The following is a 20,907-nucleotide window of genomic DNA, read 5'->3' on the forward strand; positions in this document are numbered from 1 at the left end:
CGGACAGAGAATCATTACTCACCCCACTGCAGAAGCTGAGGAACATGCCTCCAAACCCATAAAAGGAAACAAACAAATCCCCAAACAGTTAACTTTAAAAATATAACTTTATTACAGCAAGTAACAAGAGAAACCGGTTCAAACAGAAGTGAGAGAGTTTGCCTCCCTCGCCCTCCTTCAGAACTCCTGTAAGAGGCAGGGTCAGTTTTCCTATCCCTTCCCATTAAAGCTACAGCCTCTTAGAGCGTAGCTTTACTGACCCTCTACACACCATCTGCCAGTCCTACCATTACACAAGCAATGAAACAGCATCAGGGCCACGGGAGAGTTACGTTGTATTAAGAACACCGGCTATTTTGTGGATAAGGGGAAGACAGACGGTAACTGCTGTGCAGCATGGTTTCTGGAAAGGATTTTTGGAGTGCTATTTTCCAGACACAGCAGCAGCTTTTGACGCTGTTGCATTGAGCCGTCGGAGGCTGAAGATCAGTCTAGTAGTGGCAAGGCACATCAGCTACAGCCTTGTGTGTCAATCTGCAGAGTGAGCGGCCCTGCCAGCCTGCCTCACCCCTGAGCTGCAGGGGTCACCCCCAGGGCTCCGGTGGTAATTTACGCTACACGCTGGTAGCGACCCTTCTTCGCCTCAGCTGCCAGCAGTGGGGAACATTAACATCCTGGGGGGGTTGTGGTGCGAGGATACTTCTCCGAGGAACAGCTGGTAAATGCTTTTGGTCACTAAGAACGGGGGCTGGCTTTGGACTAGTCACCCTGCTGGAAAGGGGACTGACTGAGAACAGCATATGAAGCCTGAAGCATCCAGTCCCCAGCCATACATATAACAAGGCAGCAGCACCACCGGCCCCCAGCTATCCTAGTTCACTAACAACAGCACCCCTGCCATGCCCCTTCTCGCTTGAATACTGAGCTCTCTATGCACTGAGCCAGAAACATGAAGCAAGAGGAACATTTACAGGGTGGAAGGAGCAGATTTTTAATCAAATCTCCAAAAAGGAATGGTTTGAAATTGTCCAATATTTCTTCTCAGCTAAAGCTTCTCTTAAAGCCCCACCTAAAACCACTGCCTTCTGCAAGAAGCCAGCAGCATGTAAATGCAGATCCCAAGTTCCCAACCCCAGGAGGTGGGTGGTGGAGGGGCGGGGCACATCTCATGCACTGCTCTTTGAACAGTCAGGATTTGTGACATTTTCTGGCCAGCAACAAAACTGGGCTACAAAAGAGTGCCAAAAACTAGAGAGGAAGGGAATGCATGGAATGTGAGAACACCATGCTGGGGGGTGCATTTAAACATTGTCCCATTGAAGTTCACCACTGCTCAGAAGACTGACTCACAGGGTAGGGCGAATGAGGGGTGCCTTAAGCAATACCAGCCCCTTCCACACACCCTATGTTCTCCTTATGTTTGCAGCAGCCGGCAATTCTCTGCTAGCGTGCTGTCATTCATGATGTGCAAAGCAGAATACAGGGGAATACCTCTCTGACAATCTGCCCCACAAATGCACTGACTAGTGATAAAAGCACAGGTGAGAAAAATGAAAGGGCTTGGGTCCGATACATACTGCAACGCCTGGGGCGTCTAACCAAGTGGCTTAACACAGAACAAACATCGCAAATCTCTACCCTGGTGCCAGGAATATGTACAGCAGCTATCTACACCGACACATAAAAAAATACTACTTAGAAAAAAATCTAAAAAATTGTGCAAAATACCCAGCAGCTTTTAATAAACACATGTCAAGTATTGCTAATGTGTCTGTAACTCTCCTAAACACACTCGCCAGTGTCAGTAATTCACAAGGCAGACTGGTGAACACCTGGTAAGGAGCAGCAACAGGTATGGTGCCACCCTGGGGCAGACAAACTCAGAGGAATCATTCCCAGAGGGCCAGCAGGTGGCCCCACTCTATTCTACTGGCCAGGAATCCAAACCAAGCGCAGGCTAACTGACACCAGCACTCAGGGTAACCCTGCGCCTCCTCAACGCTGGAGCCCACTCACGCTTTAGCCATCTAGTGTTGGGCAGAGGTCTGACAGGTGACCATCTAAGGGCAACATCTCCCCATTACACCCACAAAATACTTTGCTTATTTTGTTTCTAACAGTTAAAATTAGGAACTCCTCTGGCCTGTATCCTTGCATGGCTTCTTACTGGCTGAAATGGCTACAACAATAGGAAGGGTTGGTCAGCACCTTCTCTGTGACCAGGTGAGAGCCAGCACTGAACAGCAACTGGGATGGCACATCTATTTCCCTGCCTATGCTCACTGCCCCATATGGGTCTGGACCCTCAGAGCTCTCCCCAGCACCTGGGAATGAGAATGTTATCCCAACCAGCCAGCTGCAATTCTGAAAAGTAACGGTGCTGCCGGGAAAGGGACGCTACATATTCCACAGGCCCAGATGGGATCGTAGTTTATACTGACACATGAAGCGGCCCCTCACACTCCTGGGGCAGAGATGCAGGAGGCACGTGTAGAGACACAGCAGGGAGACCTAGCTTTCAGCCTTCATCATCCCCAAACACCCAACCCCCAATCTAGAATGCAGCCCTGGAGATGGGACATGGACTCCCCATCCTCCGCCCCCACAAGGCCCGGCAGCCCATTCAGCTAATCCCTGCAGGAAAGATGGCAACTCTCTGCAGCGGACACTCCAAGCTTGGATGGTTCTGAGAGGTTGGGGTTTCCCAAGCAGCCCTTCTTGCTTCCCAGCTGTGGTTCGAACCCCTCTCCCTGGGTGAGGCCAAGGTCTTGCTCGGCATCAGGCTGGAGCAGCTGAAAATCCAGGTAAGCCACATCACAGTGAAACAAAACAATAAATAAATAAAAAAGTAACGCCTGGTTTGACTGAGTCTTTGGCAGCTCTGCACGACAGGGCTGTCTTGCCTGAGGTCAGGGAGATAACGGGAAGGTACTGACTGGAGCTAGGCACAGGCACGACAGGCACTGGACTACATCACAGCACCACTAGGGAATGCCTCCTACCATGCTGGTGTCAGTCTTGGCTCCAAAGGAGGGGATTTCACTCTTGGGACTGGACGGGGTCCCAGCATCAGGCTGGATAAATCCTCTTCTGTCTATTAAACTAGAAAACAAGATGGGAAAAAAGAGGGGAGAGGTTAAAACAGCAACGTTCATCAAGAAACAAACCCCCGAAGCTGTGTGCTAAGCCAACCAGTGATGCTATAAAAATGAGTTGCTAGCACCTATTGAGTCAACAATATAATACTGGTGCAAAAAAGGTGAACACAATTCTGGGATGTATTAGCAGGAGTGTCGTAAGCAAGACACATGTAGTTGTTCTTCCATCCTACTCAGCACCGATAAGTCCTCCACTGGAGTAGTGTCTCCAGTTCTGGGCACCACATTTCGGGAAAGATGTGGACAAATTGGAGAAAGTACAGAGGAAAGCAACAAAAATAAAGATCTAGAAACATGACCTACAAGGAAAGACCGAAAAAAATTGGGTTTGTTGAGTTTATAGAAGAGAAGACTGAGGGGGACACGATAACAGTCCTCAAATATGTAAAAGATTGTTATAAAGAACAGGGTGATAAATTGTTCTCTTTATCCACTGAGGACAGGACAAGTAGTAATGGAGATTTAGGTTAGACAAGAAAAACTTCCTAACGGTCAGGGTGGTTAAGCACTGGAACAAATTACCTAGGGAGGCTGTGGAATCTCCATCACTGGAGGCCTTTAAAAGCAGGTTAGACAAACACCTGTCAGGGATGGTGTAGATAATACTTAGTCCTGCCTCAGTGCAGGGGCCAAGCCTAGATGACCTATCAAGATACCTTCCAGTCCTATATTTCTGTGATTCTAGCAAACCCTGACAGCATTTGATCATTAGCACAAGACAGCTGTGTCTGTCCAGAGATTAGGGAATTTGAATGCACTCAGGAAAATCCCCTTGGCCAAATCTCATGAGGGTGACTGGGGAGAGGGAACAGACTCCGCACACAGGACAGCACTTAACTATGGCTCAGACTTTTCTTGTGAATGTTTTCAAACACTTGTCGCTTAAACTCCAAGGTGACCGGCAAGGCTATGCACACCCACCTGAGCCCAAACACTTAGCACTCTGGGCAGGAAGGCGTTTCTTCAAATCTCTTGGTGTGAGCTGAGTGCACCTGGAAGCTGCTGGCTTGTCCACCCTGGACAGTCAAGTCCCCACTGCAGCCACAGAACCAGTACCATAGTGACAGCAGCAGGGTAAGCTTCCCCAAGCCCTGCTTGTCTCTTTGTGGGGACTGCTAGACAAAGTGTCAGTGGGGGGGATGGATGATATGGGTTCCTGAGCACTCAGAACTAGAGACAAAGTTGTGTCACTACTGTGGTAGGCTGGAGCTGGAGAGGCCCCCTAGAGCAGGAGTGAAATACTATTATCCCATTAGCAGTCGTCTGCCTCCCAGTGCTCTCAACATATTTAAATAGATTAGCTCACTTACTATCATGGACTCCATAGTAACAGTGACACTGAAAAGGACAAGAACCTTGGGAAGTATTTTAGAGGGAAAAACAAAACCCTCCTTAGCTCATGGTGTAACAGCCCTCCTGAGCACAGGTTAAACAACAGCTGACCTTCCCTGAATTATTTCATTACACTTACATTGGGCTAGTATTTCTGGAATCCTCCCAGTAAGTTCAAATTGGTTCCTCCCAGCAAAAGAAACACTGTCTCAAAAGTGCCTGAAGCATTCAACAGGCTGAGAGCTACAAAACGTGGGTTGGGATGAAACTCCCAACCACCCAACCCAAGAGATTATTTTAAATTTGCCCGACTGCGCCCTCATGTGACTAAACCATGGCAGTTTTATTTTTTGATGGGATTAGATTCATAGCTGTTAAAGCCAGAAGGGACCATTCTGATCGTCTAGTCTGAGCGCCTCAGATGGAAGATGTTAGGCAGGTTACAGAGGGTTTTTGTTTGTTTGTTTTTTGAAAGGTACAAACCAGGTTTCATTAAATGATTTTTTTAAACTGCAATTCAGTTTAAGCAGTGAACAACATTGCCCCAGGAACTCTGCAACCCAGGGACCCTGCCCCCTGCCCCGGGGAAGAGCAGAGGGGGGAACTCACTGGTCTGGTTTCATTGTCCAAGCCCAGTGAAAAACAAGAAGCAAATCAGCACAGTTGAGGAAAAGTCAGAGAGATGTTTGGCATTATTCCTTCCTGCTTTAATGACAGTTGCAGATAATTCACAGGTAAGGGAATTTGTCAGGATCAAATTAAATAGGAAATCATTGTGTCCTTTTAATGCAAGAGTCTCCAAATTGTCTGAGTAAGGACAGCATTGACTACTTGCCAGAAGGCTAAGGTTTCCAGCATACTGCATAAAATGGAGAGGATTGCAGTCAACCCCATCTCTGATAGAGGTGAAGACCTCCACAGACCACATATCCCAGCATGCAATGCTCCATCTTGATCTGAAAAGCAGCTGCAAGATGCATGTAGAATTCCAGCCACTTAGAGATGACCTGCAAAGGAAAAAACTGGGCTGGTGCCCCTTAATTCTCCTTCTTTATAGTGGATGATGGTGGGATGGAAGGGGTTTTGATGCTTGTTTTTCACCTTAGAAATATCAGGTATGTCAAGTCTGCTCTCACCTGGAGATCCTGGAGCTGTATCAAGAGCACATTTAGCAAGAGCCCTCCTGCCTTCTTTGACAAGTGAGGAGTGAGACAAAGCTCTCTCCCCCGCAGGCGGTCAGTTAGTCATGGAAATTAAAGAGTTGTATAATAATAATAATAGCAGCTTTATTTAACCACAGTCTAAAATCTGTACTCTCCCGATCACTCAGCTTTCACTGCCTTGAGTCTGGTGAGTGTGTCATTCCACTCGTTCTCCAGTCACCAGAGACTCTGCCAGGGCAGACAAGACCTGTATTTGTAGTGTAAAAACAAGCAGTGAAGAACTTCTCCATCACCCAGAAGTCAGATGTATTGGGAAGTCCTTTGCAGGGCACCTTTAAGCCCAGGGTTATTCTTTATGTAGTGCTAAAGCTCACAGGCTGCATCCGTTAGCCCTCCTGAGGTCCTTAGGGCACTGGATTTTTAAATATCTAAAGAGGAAACACACATCTAGTAAATCTGTCCATAGCAAGCGGTTACCATTCGCTGCTGGGCCCGCCTGTAACAGGCACATCCCACCCTTACTATACTGCAGGGGGGAATTCCAGTTGCACTCAGTTTACACCCTACAATGAAGTCTGAAGTGCCCTGAATTAAGCAGATTTCGATGGATGAAAAGTAACAGTCAGCACTCGCCTAAACATTTACCTCTCCCTCTGGGCCTGAGCCTCAGAATTACCCTCCCCACCCTGCACGAGAGCCCTGGGCCATCGCTTTGGCTTGGCTCCTGGGAGCCAGTATTAACCTCGCCTGTCTTCACCTCCGCATGTGGCGGCAGTGTCAGGGCAGGGTGCAAGTCCCGAGTCCAGTGCGGATCGGAGGCTCTTACCTGGGATGGAATGGCCCACACAATACTGCACAGCAGTTGGTGAGGATACTCTTATGGCTGTAGGGATTGGCAAACTCTGAGCCTCTCTTATTTGACCACGACCCTTTGATCTGCAATTGAAAGGACACAGGCTGATTAGAAAGCGACAGCCTGGCGAGAGCACGGAGATGGTCAGTGCACTGCCCAGGTCACATGGGAGGAGGCCTTGGCACACTCTGCTTGAAAAGCCCAGGACTGAAGTGACCCAAGCCAGCGCAGAGGGGTGTGGAGCTTTGCACTGTGCCCCACAACACGGCTCTCGCTTCCCTGGGCTCTAAATCCTCTCCACGGCAGTGCGGCTAGCTGAGAGAACAGCACTGTGTGAGACAAAGCTTCCCCCTCCCATTGCACCAAGCAACCTTTAGCGGGCCTTCTGCAGCGCGCGTCCTCTCTAGAGCAGTTCGCCCTTCTGCCTTTGCCCAAGCTTAGTCTCGGTCACAATGCCCACTAGTTACACGTTTCCCACACCATGTACTATGCATCACACTTTGTGTAGTGTTGTAAACCCCCCCACCCTCCCATCCCTTTGTTACACTTCAGTCGTTTCTTGTTTGCCAAATGTAGACAAAGCTCTACAAGGCAGGGACTTATTTCTGTAAAGCACATAGGGCACTTACAGAGCTAAGCTAGCAGCAAGAGGGGTCATAGGCAGCTCTGTTAATGTAAAGAAACCCTTTAGTTTCTTCACGCTGAGCACCCACAGGAGCCTGTTGAAGGAAACACTGTCGCCTTGAAATCTCAGTCATGTCAGCTGTAGGAATTAGATGGCGTTCCAGATCCTACCTCTGCCCCTGAGCCTCGGCCAGCTTGTGAGAGTTTACAATCACACTTCCCCTTTTTACTTCCTTTCCCCGGCTGCTGTGACAAACAGGCCACTCAAGCAACACGGGAAACTGACAGACAATGCACCAGTCACGCTGTGTAACTCCCATTGACTTTAGTGGGAATCTCAGTTGTATAACCGAGAGCAGAAATTGCCCCAAAGTGCTGTTAAATGCACTAAGTAAAAGAGTAGAGGAACCCTTCTCTCTGAGACAGCAATTGTGTCACTTGTAACAACAAGGTGGTACAAATATTTCAGACAGAAGGGTGATTTTCAAATCCCTTTAAGTAACCAGACATATACAAACAGCTACGCTATCTAGGTACTTATCAGACCCCCATTACAGTAGTAGCTGAACATGTCACAATCTTTAATACATTTATCTTCATAACACCCCTATGTATCAACTCCCTTTCATAGAGAAAGGATCAAGGCAGAGAGAGAGAGAGAGAGACACACACACACACACACACACACACACAATGGGACTTGCCAAAGTCACACAGGAAATCTGTGGCAAGGCAAGGAACTGAACCAAGTAATGCCCACCGATCAAGCCTCCTTCCTCTCTATTGCTCTCTTCATGGTCCAAATATTAACAGAGGCCATGTCTAGACTGGGAAACAAGTCATGCTTCAAAACATGTTAAGCTCACATGTTTTAACGAACATGATTTTAAACAGGACTTTGCATCTAGTGTACACAAGGCAAGTCCTGTTTACAAACATGTTAGCTGGTCGTGGTCCATCTTAGGGGCAGCCCAAAAGTTCAAGTGTATTAGCTAGTATTTTAAAATATGACCTCTTTTCCTCGTCTCCACACAGCCAAGCAACACACACCGCTCGCCCTTTTGAAACCCATGCACTCTGCCTGTGTGCGCATGCGGGATCATGCTCTGCTGGGCTACTCAAATTAAAGTGTAAACTCTGGGGGCAGCCCAAAGGTGCTATCTTTTATCTGCTCTGTAATAAAGTGCTACAAGCACCTAGGGCCTGTCAAGATAACTTCCTCTAACACACTTCTGCAGAGACAGCAACAGATTTTTGGCTGATCGCTTCACTGATTAGAAAGGAATGGGCTTCACGCCCAGAGGTGCTGCTTACCCCTTTCTGGTCCCACTCTATGGAAGGAGACACACACGGATACTTACGTCTTCATTCGTCGTCAGGTTGGAGGCGACTAGGTAAGTGTGAAAACCTGAGAGGCCCAAAATAGACCAGACTGAGAAAAAACATATCACCAACTCCAGCACGGTGGAAAGAGAGTCAAGGAAGCCTCCGAGACCACACACACACACACACACACCCCACACAGCAAGGGGAGGCCTCGGGTCCAAGTAATGGAGGCACTCTCAGCAACTAGTAATGGTCTCAAGTTGCAGTGGGGGGAGGTGTAGGTTGGATATTAGGAAAAACTATTTCACTAGGAGGGTGGTGCAGCACTGGAATGGGTTACCTAGGGAGGTGGTGGAATCTCCTTCCTTAGAGGTTTTTAAGGTCGGGCTTGACAAAGCCCTGGCTGGGATGATTTAGTTGGGGTTGGTCCTGCTTTGAGCAGGGGGTTGGACTAGATACCTCCTGAGGTCCCTTCCAACCCTGAGATCCTATGAACCGTGAGGTGGGGGGGAACAAGCACAGGGACTTAGGGAGGGTCATTAAGGACTCAGCAAGGTGCCCTTGCTTTTGAGTGGCTGGCTGAGACTCCTAGCAAGGAATTGGATTCTCACCCCTACCTCTTACATTAGGGAAAAGGGTCTGCCCTCGCTAGCAAAGGAGAGTGCATTCCAGCCAACAAAGCAGGCATGCAGCTTCCTTCCCACTGTCTGTGCTATTCTGCGAGTGCCCATCAAGGGAGAACTCACTACGGCCAATGACATCCCCCGTTTTCCATGTGTCCTCCCATGTGTCAGAAAGGGAGCTTGTTTCCAACCCTCGTCTGTGCATCACCGAGCACAAGGTACTAGTCTGGCACTGGAGAAAGAGACCGTGTCTTGAACAAAGGGTCTCACCAGCTTGGCTACAGGATCACCACCACCTCTTGTAAATGCAGAGAAGTCTGCCCGTCCCCGCCCTGTGGTGTAAGGAGGCTACGTGCATTAGGGTTTGTAAAGTATAGTGACAGAAGGGGCTTATTGTATGTGTAAATCAGAGAACACTTTTCCGAGACCTATAGCTTTAGTATCTCTGCTCCAATACCCTGCAGGGATCCAGCTGTGTCAGCATACAAAAAGGGGAACAGATGGGAAGGTGCAGGCTTTAAAAGGATATCTCGCCGGTGTTGCCTTCAGAGTGGTGAGGAATCCACTTCCCTGAGAGCCTACAAAGCAAACAGGACAAGATATTGAAATCAAGAAGGCACAGGTACATCTCCAGCCAATTTGTCCTGCTTCAAAGTACACACCCCTGCCAAAGGCTACATGGATCTGCCCAACTGACTGAGAAACCCCCGCAATCTAGATGCTGGTGTGCAGCACGTGCTCCAAGAGGTTCAGGGGCTGAAAGGCAAGCTGCCTTCTATCAGAGGCCATGACTAGACGTAGATGCAATGTATACATACACCTCCAACCCACTGCAGCCCTGACAGAGTCTATATCCTACTTGCTAGGGAGGGCAATAACCCACTCACCAAAACTCTCAAACAAAATAAGGTTTACAGTTCACTACTGCGGCCCTCGACCAGTTCATCCAGATGACCAAGCAGTGAAAGGCCCTGAATCTCATGATCGTCACCTGAGCCATCCATCACCTAGTCTGATACAAATTTAGAGGCTGCTTCCCTGTCTGTGCTAAGCCAGGTGCCCATGGTGATGACCTGAGTTTACCTTGGTCAGGAGGGCGATGCACGTGTTACTCTCAGCGGCCGCAGTACTTACGCAGAGTGAGGTGGGTGACGACACAAGCAAAAATGAAGGCCGTCAGGAAGGAGAGGGAGAGGATGAAGGCGTAGAAGTAGCGATAGTTGCGCTTCCCCACACAGTTGCCTACCCAGGGGCAGTGGTGATCAAACCGCTCTGAAACAAGGCAGAAAGGGAAGGACATTAGAACAGCTTACTCCCCACAAATGGGTGAACACTGCAGAGCCTCTGGGAACCTCGGGGCTACAAGCCAGCCCTTTGCCCTACCCTGCCAACCTAAGATTTTAACCCAGTACCTCTGAATGACAGGACACCATCACTATATTTATATAGTACTTTGCAATCTGTATATGTGCCCTTCTTTAACTTTATACGGACACCAACCTTAAAAAAATCACTTTACCAGAATACTGTTCTAACTAACTGTGGTTACTTGTAACACCTACAATTACTAAATCTGAAAGACATTAGAGAAAATGCATTTCTATTTCTTCAGTCTGTATACTTTGTGCCTTTGACAGAACTGTGGGGACTCAGTTTCACTGTTCCCTTGCATTAATCAGTTTCCCCTGTTCATGTGAAGAGAAAAAGCATTTTAAAAGTTAGGAAAATTTGATTGTAAAGCCACAAAGGTTGGCAAGGGAACCCAGAGCAGATGCAATATACCTGAAAATACTTCTGACTCTTAAAAGAATGGACTAGATTTCAAGTTAGCAGAGCCCTTTTAACAATAGTAGCACTGCTGGCAAAACACGCACACCACTTTACCCACCACTGAAATGCAGCCACCTCTGAGGTGAAACTTAGCAACTCTTTCACAGCTCATGGTAACATTACCTAAGAGTTTAATACAGGATGTGAAGAATATCCTATCCAGTTGAAACCGCCAGGGGACTTTAGGATGGCAGAATGAAATTACCCACACAGAAATTTTGCCAAGACACATGGGTTAACACTCCTCCGCTAGCAAAAAAATGTACCAAGCCATCTTTTATAACCACAAGCGGCCAGGACCTCCAACTTAGGTCTCACCCAAAAACTGCAACTCTAGCAGCACAGCACTGCTTAATACTAGGCTGAGGCTTTGGTTCAGAAGGAAGAATGCCAGCTACTAAAACCCGAAGCCTCCTGGAGGTCTCCCATTCAAGCAATGCTCAGGCCTGACCAAGCTGGGTGGGGCTGCATCCTGTGCCACCGAGTGACTCTCGCTGATGTCATGCTTCATCCTTGAAAGCCATTCAGTAGCTCCTCAAACTCCCTGTCTTTGAGCCATCTTCTTTAGACAGGTGACCTTGAATTTTGTGGCAGTTCTCAAATCAGTAATTTCATCTGTCCCCAAGCTGCCCCAGCATCCACAACTGTTAGTGCAACATGCTGACTGGAACAGAAGGTTGTACTCAGATAGGCGGACAATGAATGAAGTGTGCTCAGTGGACCTGCCATTCACCTATACTCCACCATCCTGCCCATACGTCGCACCAGACTGACCGCTTTTTAAACTGCTCCTCCAGAGACTCTAGACTATGCAGGAACCTCACTGCCACACCATCTCCTGCTGCATCACAGTCCCCCTCACATCTGCCAGTGTGGGTGAACCCAACCCTTTTTTTCCACTCCTTATTCAGCCTCCAGCTCTCCCTCCCATCTAGCACCAGGCGCCATGGGGCAGAAAGGCTAAAATAGAAGATATGCTGGCCCCTCTGCTTCACATTAGCCTTGACTGCAACACAGAGTGGCCAAGGGACCAGAGATCCTGCAGCTTTATTTCATACCCAGATGCTTGGAGGTTGGTTTAAATAGGAGATATGCTGCATTTCACCAGTGCAATCCTACCTGGTACTATTGAAGAGAAGGCATTAGAGCACAGCACATGCTGTACCCAGCCCACAGGCCACCGTTGGCACTGTACAGATCTGTCATTAGTTAGAAGTGGGGAGAAGGGAGAGAGATTCTTGTATCACAAGTTTGTTAGTTAGTTTTCAAGCCCTTTATGGTGAAGCAGAAAGGTTTTTGCTCAAGAGCTTAAACTAGACCCCCATTTATCTATGCAGATTTCACCTGCTCCTGATCCCCTCGGACTTACCTACACAGTTATCACAGACGCTGCAGTGAGAGGTCCTGGGGGGTCGGAACATTTTGCAGGTATAGCAGTACTTTAATTTCACCACGTATTTGTTTATAACCACTTCCATTGTCCGGGCAGGTGGGCGGTAGGTGGAGGTGCCCATGCTATCTGTGGAGTGAAAGTGAAGTGGGAAGAGTCAGACGCTCACAGACCTATTCCACAGGGCACCCCAGCCATCGCGGGCTTGCTCCTCTCTTGCATGGCACAGCGCCGGCTGGTATGCACTGTGCTGTGCTCATTCATATCTAATCTGAAAGCTGGAGAGGCAGCGTGATCTAGGGGACTGAGTTCAAGATGGGAGCCAGGACCTCCAGAGCTCTAATCTTAGCTCTGTGCATTACTCAGAGTGTTATTTAATCTTTGTGCCACAATTCCCCTTCTGTTCAACAGGGATGACACTGATCTCCTTTGCAGGGCTGCTGAAAGGAATTAATGTCAGTCCACGCTTTGAAAATCAGAGGCACTATATACATAGTGAGCGTTAAAGCAGCACTCTACCATTAACTCATCTCTAGAACACAGAGGAAGGAAGCAAAGCTCCTCTCTAACAGTTCTCAACCAAAGGAAGTAACAAGCTCTTAACACACATGTGATTCTTCTACAACCGTTCTGTGCACCAGCAACACAGCTACAGGTTTCAGAGTAGCAGCCGTGTTAGTCTGTAGCCACAGAAAGAACAGGAGTATTTGTGGCACCTTAGAGACTAACACATTTATTTGAGCATAAGCTCTCGTGGGCTACAGCCCACTCCAACGGAAGCATAGACTCGAACATATAGTAAGGAGATATATATACACATCCAGAGAACATGAAAAGGTGGGAGTTGCCCTACCAACTCTAAGAGACTAATTAATTAAGATGAGCTATTATCAGCAGGACAGGAAAAAACTTTTGTAGTGATAATTACACATATTGAATCTATTTCCCCATGTTAAGTATCCTCACACCTTCTTATCAAACTGTCTGAAACGGGCTATCTTGATTATCACTACAAAAGTTTTTTTCTCTCCTGCTGATAATTGCTCATCTTAATTAATTAGCCTCTTAGAGTTGGTAGGGCAACTCCCACCTTTTCATGTTCTCTGTATGTGTATATGTATCTCCTTACTATATGTTCCATTCTGTGCATCCGATGAAGTGGGCTGTAGCCCACGAAAGCTTATGCTCAAATAAACAGCTACAGTTAAGGAGCAGTAGCCTTTGGGGGCATGGTCATGGGAAGCCCTGTCCTTGCTTCCCCTGAAGCCAGCAGGAGCTCAGCTCCAGCCGGTGGCCTGGAGCACGGGCTTGCAGTCAGGGGCTGGAGCGGCTTGCCCTGGCAGGGGGTGAGGAGGGGGAAGGAGGGAAGGAACAGGCCTTGGCTTCGGCCGCTGGGGGGGTCACTCAGGGCTCTGGAGGGCGGGGCCTCAGGCAGAAGGGGAGTGGCCAGGGAGCTAGCCTTCCTGAAGGGGAGGTTCATCCACCGCCCATGGGCAGGGTGGCTTAGCAGTAGAATTGGGGGCAAGGTGGAGGGGTGATCTCTTGAGTGTTTCAGACAGATCCCATTGAAGTTTGACACATACTAGTAGCACAAGTGGAATTTACTTCCTCTAAGGCCACGGTTGGAGATTTTTCAGGACACTGCAAGATACACTTCTGCATGCAGCCAGAGGGTGCTGTCCTGGATGGGTGCAGTGCTGGGAAGGGCAGCTTTGGACATTCATGCACATCACTTAAAAAAAAAAAAAGCCCTTTGATATCACAACAGGGAGGGCATCACATGCTTTTGAGGGCTTCAAAAACCTGATTTGACACAGTCAAGCATGTTAAGAAGAAAATGAATAGACTGTATTAAGAGCAACAGCCGACATGACAGGTAGCCCCTGCAGTGGGCTAGTGGACTAACTACTTCAGGGGATTTTGAAACAGAAAGTGAAGCAGACAGCTAGCTCGTTTTAAAAATCACCCACAAAATGGTTATCTGGTCAGATAGAGAGAAATTATTTTTCTTTGATCATTTCCAGAAGTCTCACAGTAGCTTTGCTAGAGCATTCGTTACTATGGGTAACGCATCACAAAAAGCAGGCCACATATTCTGAACCTACACACTTACCGTCATATAGCCATCATAAAAACACAAACATACATTACATTACATCAATGCTTGTCCTCTTATAAGAGCTAGGATGAGCTGTGAATACAGGAGTCCTACCAGGCTAGTGACAAATCCTAGCGCCTAAAAGCATTAATTCCCAAATTCATTACCCTAAATTCACAATCTGCAGAATAAATGCCCAGTGTAAATACAAGCTCTAACTAGAGATTTTAAGTCAGTTTCAATCAAGAGGAAGATTCCGCTGGATGTGGATATGAGGACTGTTTCAAATTCATTCATAAATTGTAATAGGACTTTATACTGGGCACTCTGACTCAACTATTTTGGCTATTCGTTTGGCAACAGGGTAAGAAGATATCACGATACATAGCCGGGGGGCTCAGTATCTAGTCTACAAGTCAGTTACTGGGATCAGCTACCTATTTCTGAACTTCTAAAAGAGGGACAGTCCAATGGGGAATCAGAGCGTGGATAGTTAGCAGCAGCAGCTGTTGAGGGAGGGCTGAGGAGAGTCTTCTGTTGGCACTGGACTCAGTTGTATGATATGCTTCATTAAGGCTGGGATTTTCAAAGGAGCCTAAAGGAGTTAAGTACCCAATTCCCACTGAAATTCAATCGGAATTGGGCACCTAACTCTCGTAGGTTGCTTTAAAACCCCAGCCTACAGTTTTATGTATAGGTGCATTGTTGTTATTTATCAGCACAATGTAAGCACAGCACAGTCTGTATAGAACAACACCCCTATTTCCCTCCGCCCAAGCCTCGGCACAATTACATCTGGGCCTACCTAGGCATTATTACAATTGCATTCAACTAACTGAGACGCACAGCCTTTGAGAACTAGCAGAGAAAAGGGGTCTAAAATGCCTTTTTAGGCAAAATAATCTTGGACCAGTCTCCACTGTCTGCATTTTTACATGAGTGGAGATTTGTTGTGGTTTATCAGAAGCTGCTCTGAAATCCACAAAACTGTCAGGCGTCTCTAGCAGGGCAGCAAGATACTTTGCCCTTGGGTAACATGTGGGGATGTTCTCTGTGGGGTCTAACACAAGACGGGCTTTCCGACAACCCCACATGAGCGTTTGCCCCAAAAGGTGTCAGACAAAGCTTCACAGTCACAAAATCCAGGGGAACTGGTCTCAGAGGCTCTGGATGTGGCCTGCAATTAGCAGCGTTACCCAGAACTCCTTCCCAGTGCCAGTTCTAGTCACCAAAACCAATGGAGATGATCACAGTCAAAAACAAAACAAGGGCTTTGTTTTTCTCTGCTCCTATCAAGACTTTTTATCTGATCTACCAGAACATATGCGGGGCTTGAAGAGCTTACTCAACACATACTATGATTAGCCTACCAACCAAGGTGAAAAAACACCTGGGCTACCACATTTCCTGCCGTTGAAAGGAGTAAGAATAAATTCTTAGCACTTACATAGAACGCTTCATGTTCAAACAGCTTCACAAACATTATCTAATTAATCCTCCTAGAAGCCCTGAGAAGAAGGGAGGTTGGTATTATATCCATTTTACAGACAGGGAAACTGACGCAGTGGTGAACTGACTTTTCCCAAAAGCACAGAGAGTAAGTTTCATAACCAGGACTAGAACTCAGGGCTTCTCCAATCCCAGCCCTGTGTTTCAACTGCTGTCTGAACCAGCACACCTCTCTCTACTCCACACTCTAGGACGAGAGTAATAGCACAGTATTTAAGAGCATGGTACACAGTCACTCTGAACTGATGATTTCCCATAATGGTACTTCAGGCTGAGGTAACTGGTACTCCAGGCTCTCCCTCAATTAACCTCTGTGCTGGGCCGCTGCCCTTCTACTACCTATTCCACTCCCGGGAAGCAAGAAGCCAGCTGAGCTCCATGGCAGGAAGAACACATAGAGTTGACTGTAGTGTTTGGTACAGTACATAGTCCGGGAAATTGGTACTGTTGGTACATAGTCCGGGAAATTGGTACTGTTAACCAAAAGAGTTTGGGAATCACAGTTTTAAACAGAAGAATAAATTACTTCTAATTCTACATCTCTGAAGATACCCAATCTTGGGACTCAGCTTGCTAGCACTAGACAGGTCAGATAGTCCCCTCCCATCATCACCTGCTCTTTAGATTTTTGGCCCTCTGAGACACCATCAATTGGACACAAGTGTGTGTCCTTAGACTCTACTCCAAATGCTATCTCCCATCAAAACCTTCCCCATCTACTGCTAGGGTGCCAAGGCTCAAGAGAGGGACCCCCAAATGCCTTTAAAGAATTAGCTTTTTCTAACACATGCGCATGCGCAGTCCACAGTAAATGCATGACAGAAAGGCTCACCAATCCGTTTCTCCAGGTCTGCAGCCTCACTGGGGGTGGCTCTGGGCAGAATACCTGGGTCTCTGAGGCTCGTCTGCAGCAGACAGCTGATGACAAAGAAGAACAGGACACCCCCGATGATGGGAATGGCCAGGGTCAGGTGACTGGCAAGGAAGGGGCAGCTGTAAATAATTAGACAAACAAGTTTTTTTATATTCCCTGCATTCGCCCACAAGCTCCTCGATCAGCTGCTCTAATGACTACTGTTTATTATTTGAATGGGAGTAACGCCTAGGGGCCCCAACTAACACGGCTGATTTTGTCATGAAGATGGGACCTAAGTTCCAGAGCCAGGGAGTCCATGTGAAGAACAAGTCATACTTTGTTTCCCAACACTGAAGTGAATGACTGGTTAGAATGTAACAGCCTCCATACAACCAGGACACTGCCTGACTCCTGTACGTACCCTATTGATGTGTGCAGACTCAGGGGAGGAACAGTTCTAGGGTGCTTTTCAATGGAAAGAGCCCCCAATACTTTACAAACTATATACCCACAGCACCACTGACATGCAGCCACCTCTGGAGTGGCAGGCAACAGCCAGTCATAACACAGCACAATTGTGGGTGGGAATGTGGGGAGGGGGCATTTGGGGGAAAACCCGGCTCTTAAGTGTCCCCATTATATTTCTTTGGAGATACAGAATCGTGTCTCAAAGATCAGTGAGATGTTGGGAAGTCAAGTTACCTTCTGAGAAAATGACATCAGTGAGTATCAAGGTTGAATGAGTTATGTGGGAGCCTTTTATGGACCTTTCTGTACAGACAATGGGTCAAATTCAGCACTACTGCGATTCCATTTGGCCCAGCGTGTGAAGCTGAAGGGGAAACTGGCCCTGGTTCTATTCAGATTTGCCATCTATAGATGACATTTGTCTCCTTCATGCTGCACCAGGTGTTTAAAAAGGGACACATTTCTGTACCAGACGCAGCTGTAACATGAGCCAATGCACGTCTAAATCAATAACTTGTTTCCAGGCATGCAGCTGGCTTGCTGCTGCTGAACAGGTACAGAGAGCCATCAATAGTGACTGCATCCTGGAGACAAGGGCCCACCTTTGCCCTCCCATGAGGACAATGGGAGGGCAGGCTCAGGCACTCACAGCAAGACAGTTAAAGACTTCTAAGGCACGCAGCTGTTCACATAATGCAGCGCTGGAGTCCCGCTCCCACTCCTCACTCTGCAAAGGGATTTTACTATTATAAGCACTGATAATCACTCCGACTCCAACCCAGACACGCAAGCTGTCCGACTCCCTGGTGTCCATGGACAAGAATCAGTCTCACTATACAACAAGGCAGTTCAAAGGGATTAAGAGAACTTTTGTTTCAACTCCCAAGCTCAGCTGTCCAGAACAAGACAGCCACCAAACAACAAACCCCCACTGGACTAGAACCAATTCCACCACCTAGCGCAGCCATGCGCTTTCTTCTTTACAGATGGACAGAACAGCCTCTGAAGCAGGGTGGATTGATTTAAGTCAAAGTGATTTAAATCTCTGATTTTAATCATGATTTAAACCAGCAAGCAGAAAACCTTGATTTAAATGATCAATTTTAATCATGTTTATACTTTTTAGATATTTTCCTAAAGGAAGGTTGAGTCTCATTGATTGGAAACCTTTAAAACATGTTGATTTACAACTAAATATAATCTTTACGCTAAATTTGGTACTTCTTTTTACTAACCAGGAGCATACACATTTATTTAAGCAATTACTGTATATAGTTTAACTTACATTTATTCAGATTTTTAATTTTTACATTTTTATGTTAGAAAATGGTGAATGATGCATTTATTATTTGCCAGATGATGGTTTTGTTTTTTTACTTGTGATTTGTGCCCAGCTCCATTTGGATGGAAATTCAATTTAAAATACACAATAGTAGCATATAATTTTTGTATTAAATAAAAGTACCTTAAATGTGCAGGATACATAAGAAAAAAGTTTATCAAAACATGTTTTGCATCTAAAACTCATTTATTAAACAAAGGAAGTATCTGTAGTTAGTGAACTGAACTGATTGTTTCTAATCATCATGTCCTTCAAGATGTTAGAATTCTCTTGTAACTAATTTTTTACAGATAGATCAGAAGAGGAAAACAAGCTTTTCCGCTTCTTCAACTCTTGGTTTTGTAACAGTGAATGAACTAGTCATTGAACTGAACTAGATGAATAAACCGAAATGATAAAAATATTCTCTCTGCACCTGCAGAAGAAGCTATTGCTGATTTAACACTTCAACAAACCCTGGTTCCAGGTGCTTACACAGCTGAACTGGTGGAACTTTCTTTAAAAGTGGGCAGGAGACATGTACTACTTAATCTATTAAAATCATTTAAATATTAAATTAAAAAAATATGATAAATTTAGGCCTTAACATAGGCTAACGATTTTTAATTTGATTTTAAAAGTGTATTAGTTAAAACTAAACCTGCATTTAATTTAAATCAAAATTCCAATTGTAATAAAGCTCTCCCACCCCAAACAGGAAAGGACTTGGGGACAATGGGAAGGGGGCTGGGGACACCAGAGCCCCCCCTCCTCAGACAAAGGGAATAAGTGGAGTGAGGGGGTCCTAGAGCTTCCCCTCTGCAGAAAGTGGAGTGATCGGGAGACAATGAGTGGGTTAGCGACCCACAGAACCCCCTCCATAGACAAGAGATGATGGGGGGGCAGGTTGTAGAAGGGTGTTGGGGACCCTAGAGCTCCCCGTACCCAGACAGATAATCATTTGAGAGGGATAAGAGAGCTAGTGACTCAGAGCTTCCCCTGCTCAGGCAGGGTGTGACTGCGGGCCAGGGACCTTGGGCAGGGGGTGGTTCGCAGGCTGGAGAGCCAGGGTCTCTGGGCAAGGAGTGAAGGGGTGATTGGGCGCAGGTTCCCCACCAGTGGGGTGATGGACCAGGGCAGAGGACGGGTTTGGCAGCCAGGGCTCCCTGGCAGAGGGTGGTTTGGGGACCAGGGGATAACGGGATAGTTGGGGAGACAGGGTCCCTCGGCAATCCAGGGGAAGGGCAAGGGGTGATGAGGTGGTTTGGGGGCAAGAGTCCCTGGCGGGCTGGGGGGCCGGGGCCCCGGGCAGAGAGCGGGGTGGGGGGCCGGGGCCCCGGGCAGAGAGCGGGGTGGGGGGGGTGGGGGGCCGGGGCCCCGGGCAGAGAGCGGGGAGGGGGGGCCCCGGGCAGAGAGCGGGGTGGGGGGGCCGGGGCCCCGGGCAGAGAGCGGGGTAAGGGGGGTGGGGGGCCGGGGCCCCGGGCAGAGAGCGGGGTAAGGGGGTGGGGGGCCGGGGCCCCGGGCAGAGAGCGGGGTAAGGGGGTGGGGGGCCGGGGCCCCGGGCAGAGAGCGGGGTAAGGGGGTGGGGGGCGCCGGGCGGGGTGGGGGGGCCGGGGCCCCGGGCAGAGAGCGGGGTGGGGGGCCGGGGCCCCGGGAGGCAGCGGGCCCCAGACTCACTCGAAGGCGAAGAAGAGGCCGCTGGTGGCCAGGATGAGCCCCAGCGTGAGGGCGAAGACGCCGCTGTGCCGCGCCAGCATGAGGCGCCCGCCGCAGTAGAAGCGGTTGCGGCCCGGGAACGCCTCCCACTTGCGGCGCGGGGCCCGGGCCGGCGGCTCCGGGGCGGGCGGCGCGGGGCCCGGGGGCGCGGCGGGGGCGCCCGGGGGGATCTGCCGGTACTCGCACTCCTTCATGGCGCCGCCAGGCCCCGCCGCGCCGCGCCGAGCCGAGCCGCGGCCGGCACCCGCCCGCGCTCGCTACGGGGACGTGTCCGCTCCGCCCCCCGTGCCCCGGCCCCGCCGCCCAGGGAGCGGGCACCGGCCCCGGCCTCCCGCCGCAGCGCCCCCAGCCGGCCGGGCGCCTGCCCTGCGGCCCCTTCCGCCCCCCCTCACCCATCACCCCACAGCTCCCCAACCCACTCACACTCCTTCACCCATCACCCCACAGCCCCTTCCACCCCCTCACCCATCACCCCACAGCTCTGCAGCCCCCTTACCCCCACCCCCCTCACCCCACAGCCCCCCACCCCCTCACACTCCTTCACCCATCACCCCACAGCCCCTTCCACCCCCTCACCCATCACCCCACAGCCCCTTCCACCCCCTCATCCATCACCCTACAGCTCTGCAGCCCCCTTACC

At 48.7% G+C, this 20,907-nt stretch overlaps 1 protein-coding gene across 16 annotated transcripts in view; it reads right to left on the bottom strand.

Moving 5' to 3' along the window:
* The window catches only part of ZDHHC18 (zinc finger DHHC-type palmitoyltransferase 18), a 46,200-nt gene extending 25,625 nt beyond the window's left edge, over window positions 1–20,575 (bottom strand). For 4 of the 16 annotated variants that reach the window (XR_010594633.1, XR_010594632.1, XR_010594630.1 and 1 more), the window contains exons 1-7: window positions 20,229–20,571; window positions 16,739–16,899; window positions 12,279–12,428; window positions 10,214–10,351; window positions 9,609–9,657; window positions 8,492–8,594; window positions 3,003–3,102 (exon numbers count right to left, since the gene is read on the bottom strand). Coding sequence is in view for 7 of the 16 variants with exons in the window: in XM_065576979.1 (XP_065433051.1) it covers window positions 5,110–5,497; window positions 6,480–6,589; window positions 8,492–8,594; window positions 9,609–9,657; window positions 10,214–10,351; window positions 12,279–12,428; window positions 16,739–16,899; window positions 20,229–20,461 (1,332 nt within the window). In the remaining 9 variants the exon portion in view is untranslated. The other 12 variants (XR_010594627.1, XR_010594626.1, XM_065576983.1 and 9 more) reach the window with 9 other exon arrangements.
* Between the last annotated feature and the right edge of the window lie 332 nt (window positions 20,576–20,907).

This window comes from Chrysemys picta, chromosome 23, assembly GCF_011386835.1.
Source record: "Chrysemys picta bellii isolate R12L10 chromosome 23, ASM1138683v2, whole genome shotgun sequence".
Lineage (NCBI taxonomy): Eukaryota > Metazoa > Chordata > Testudines > Emydidae > Chrysemys > Chrysemys picta.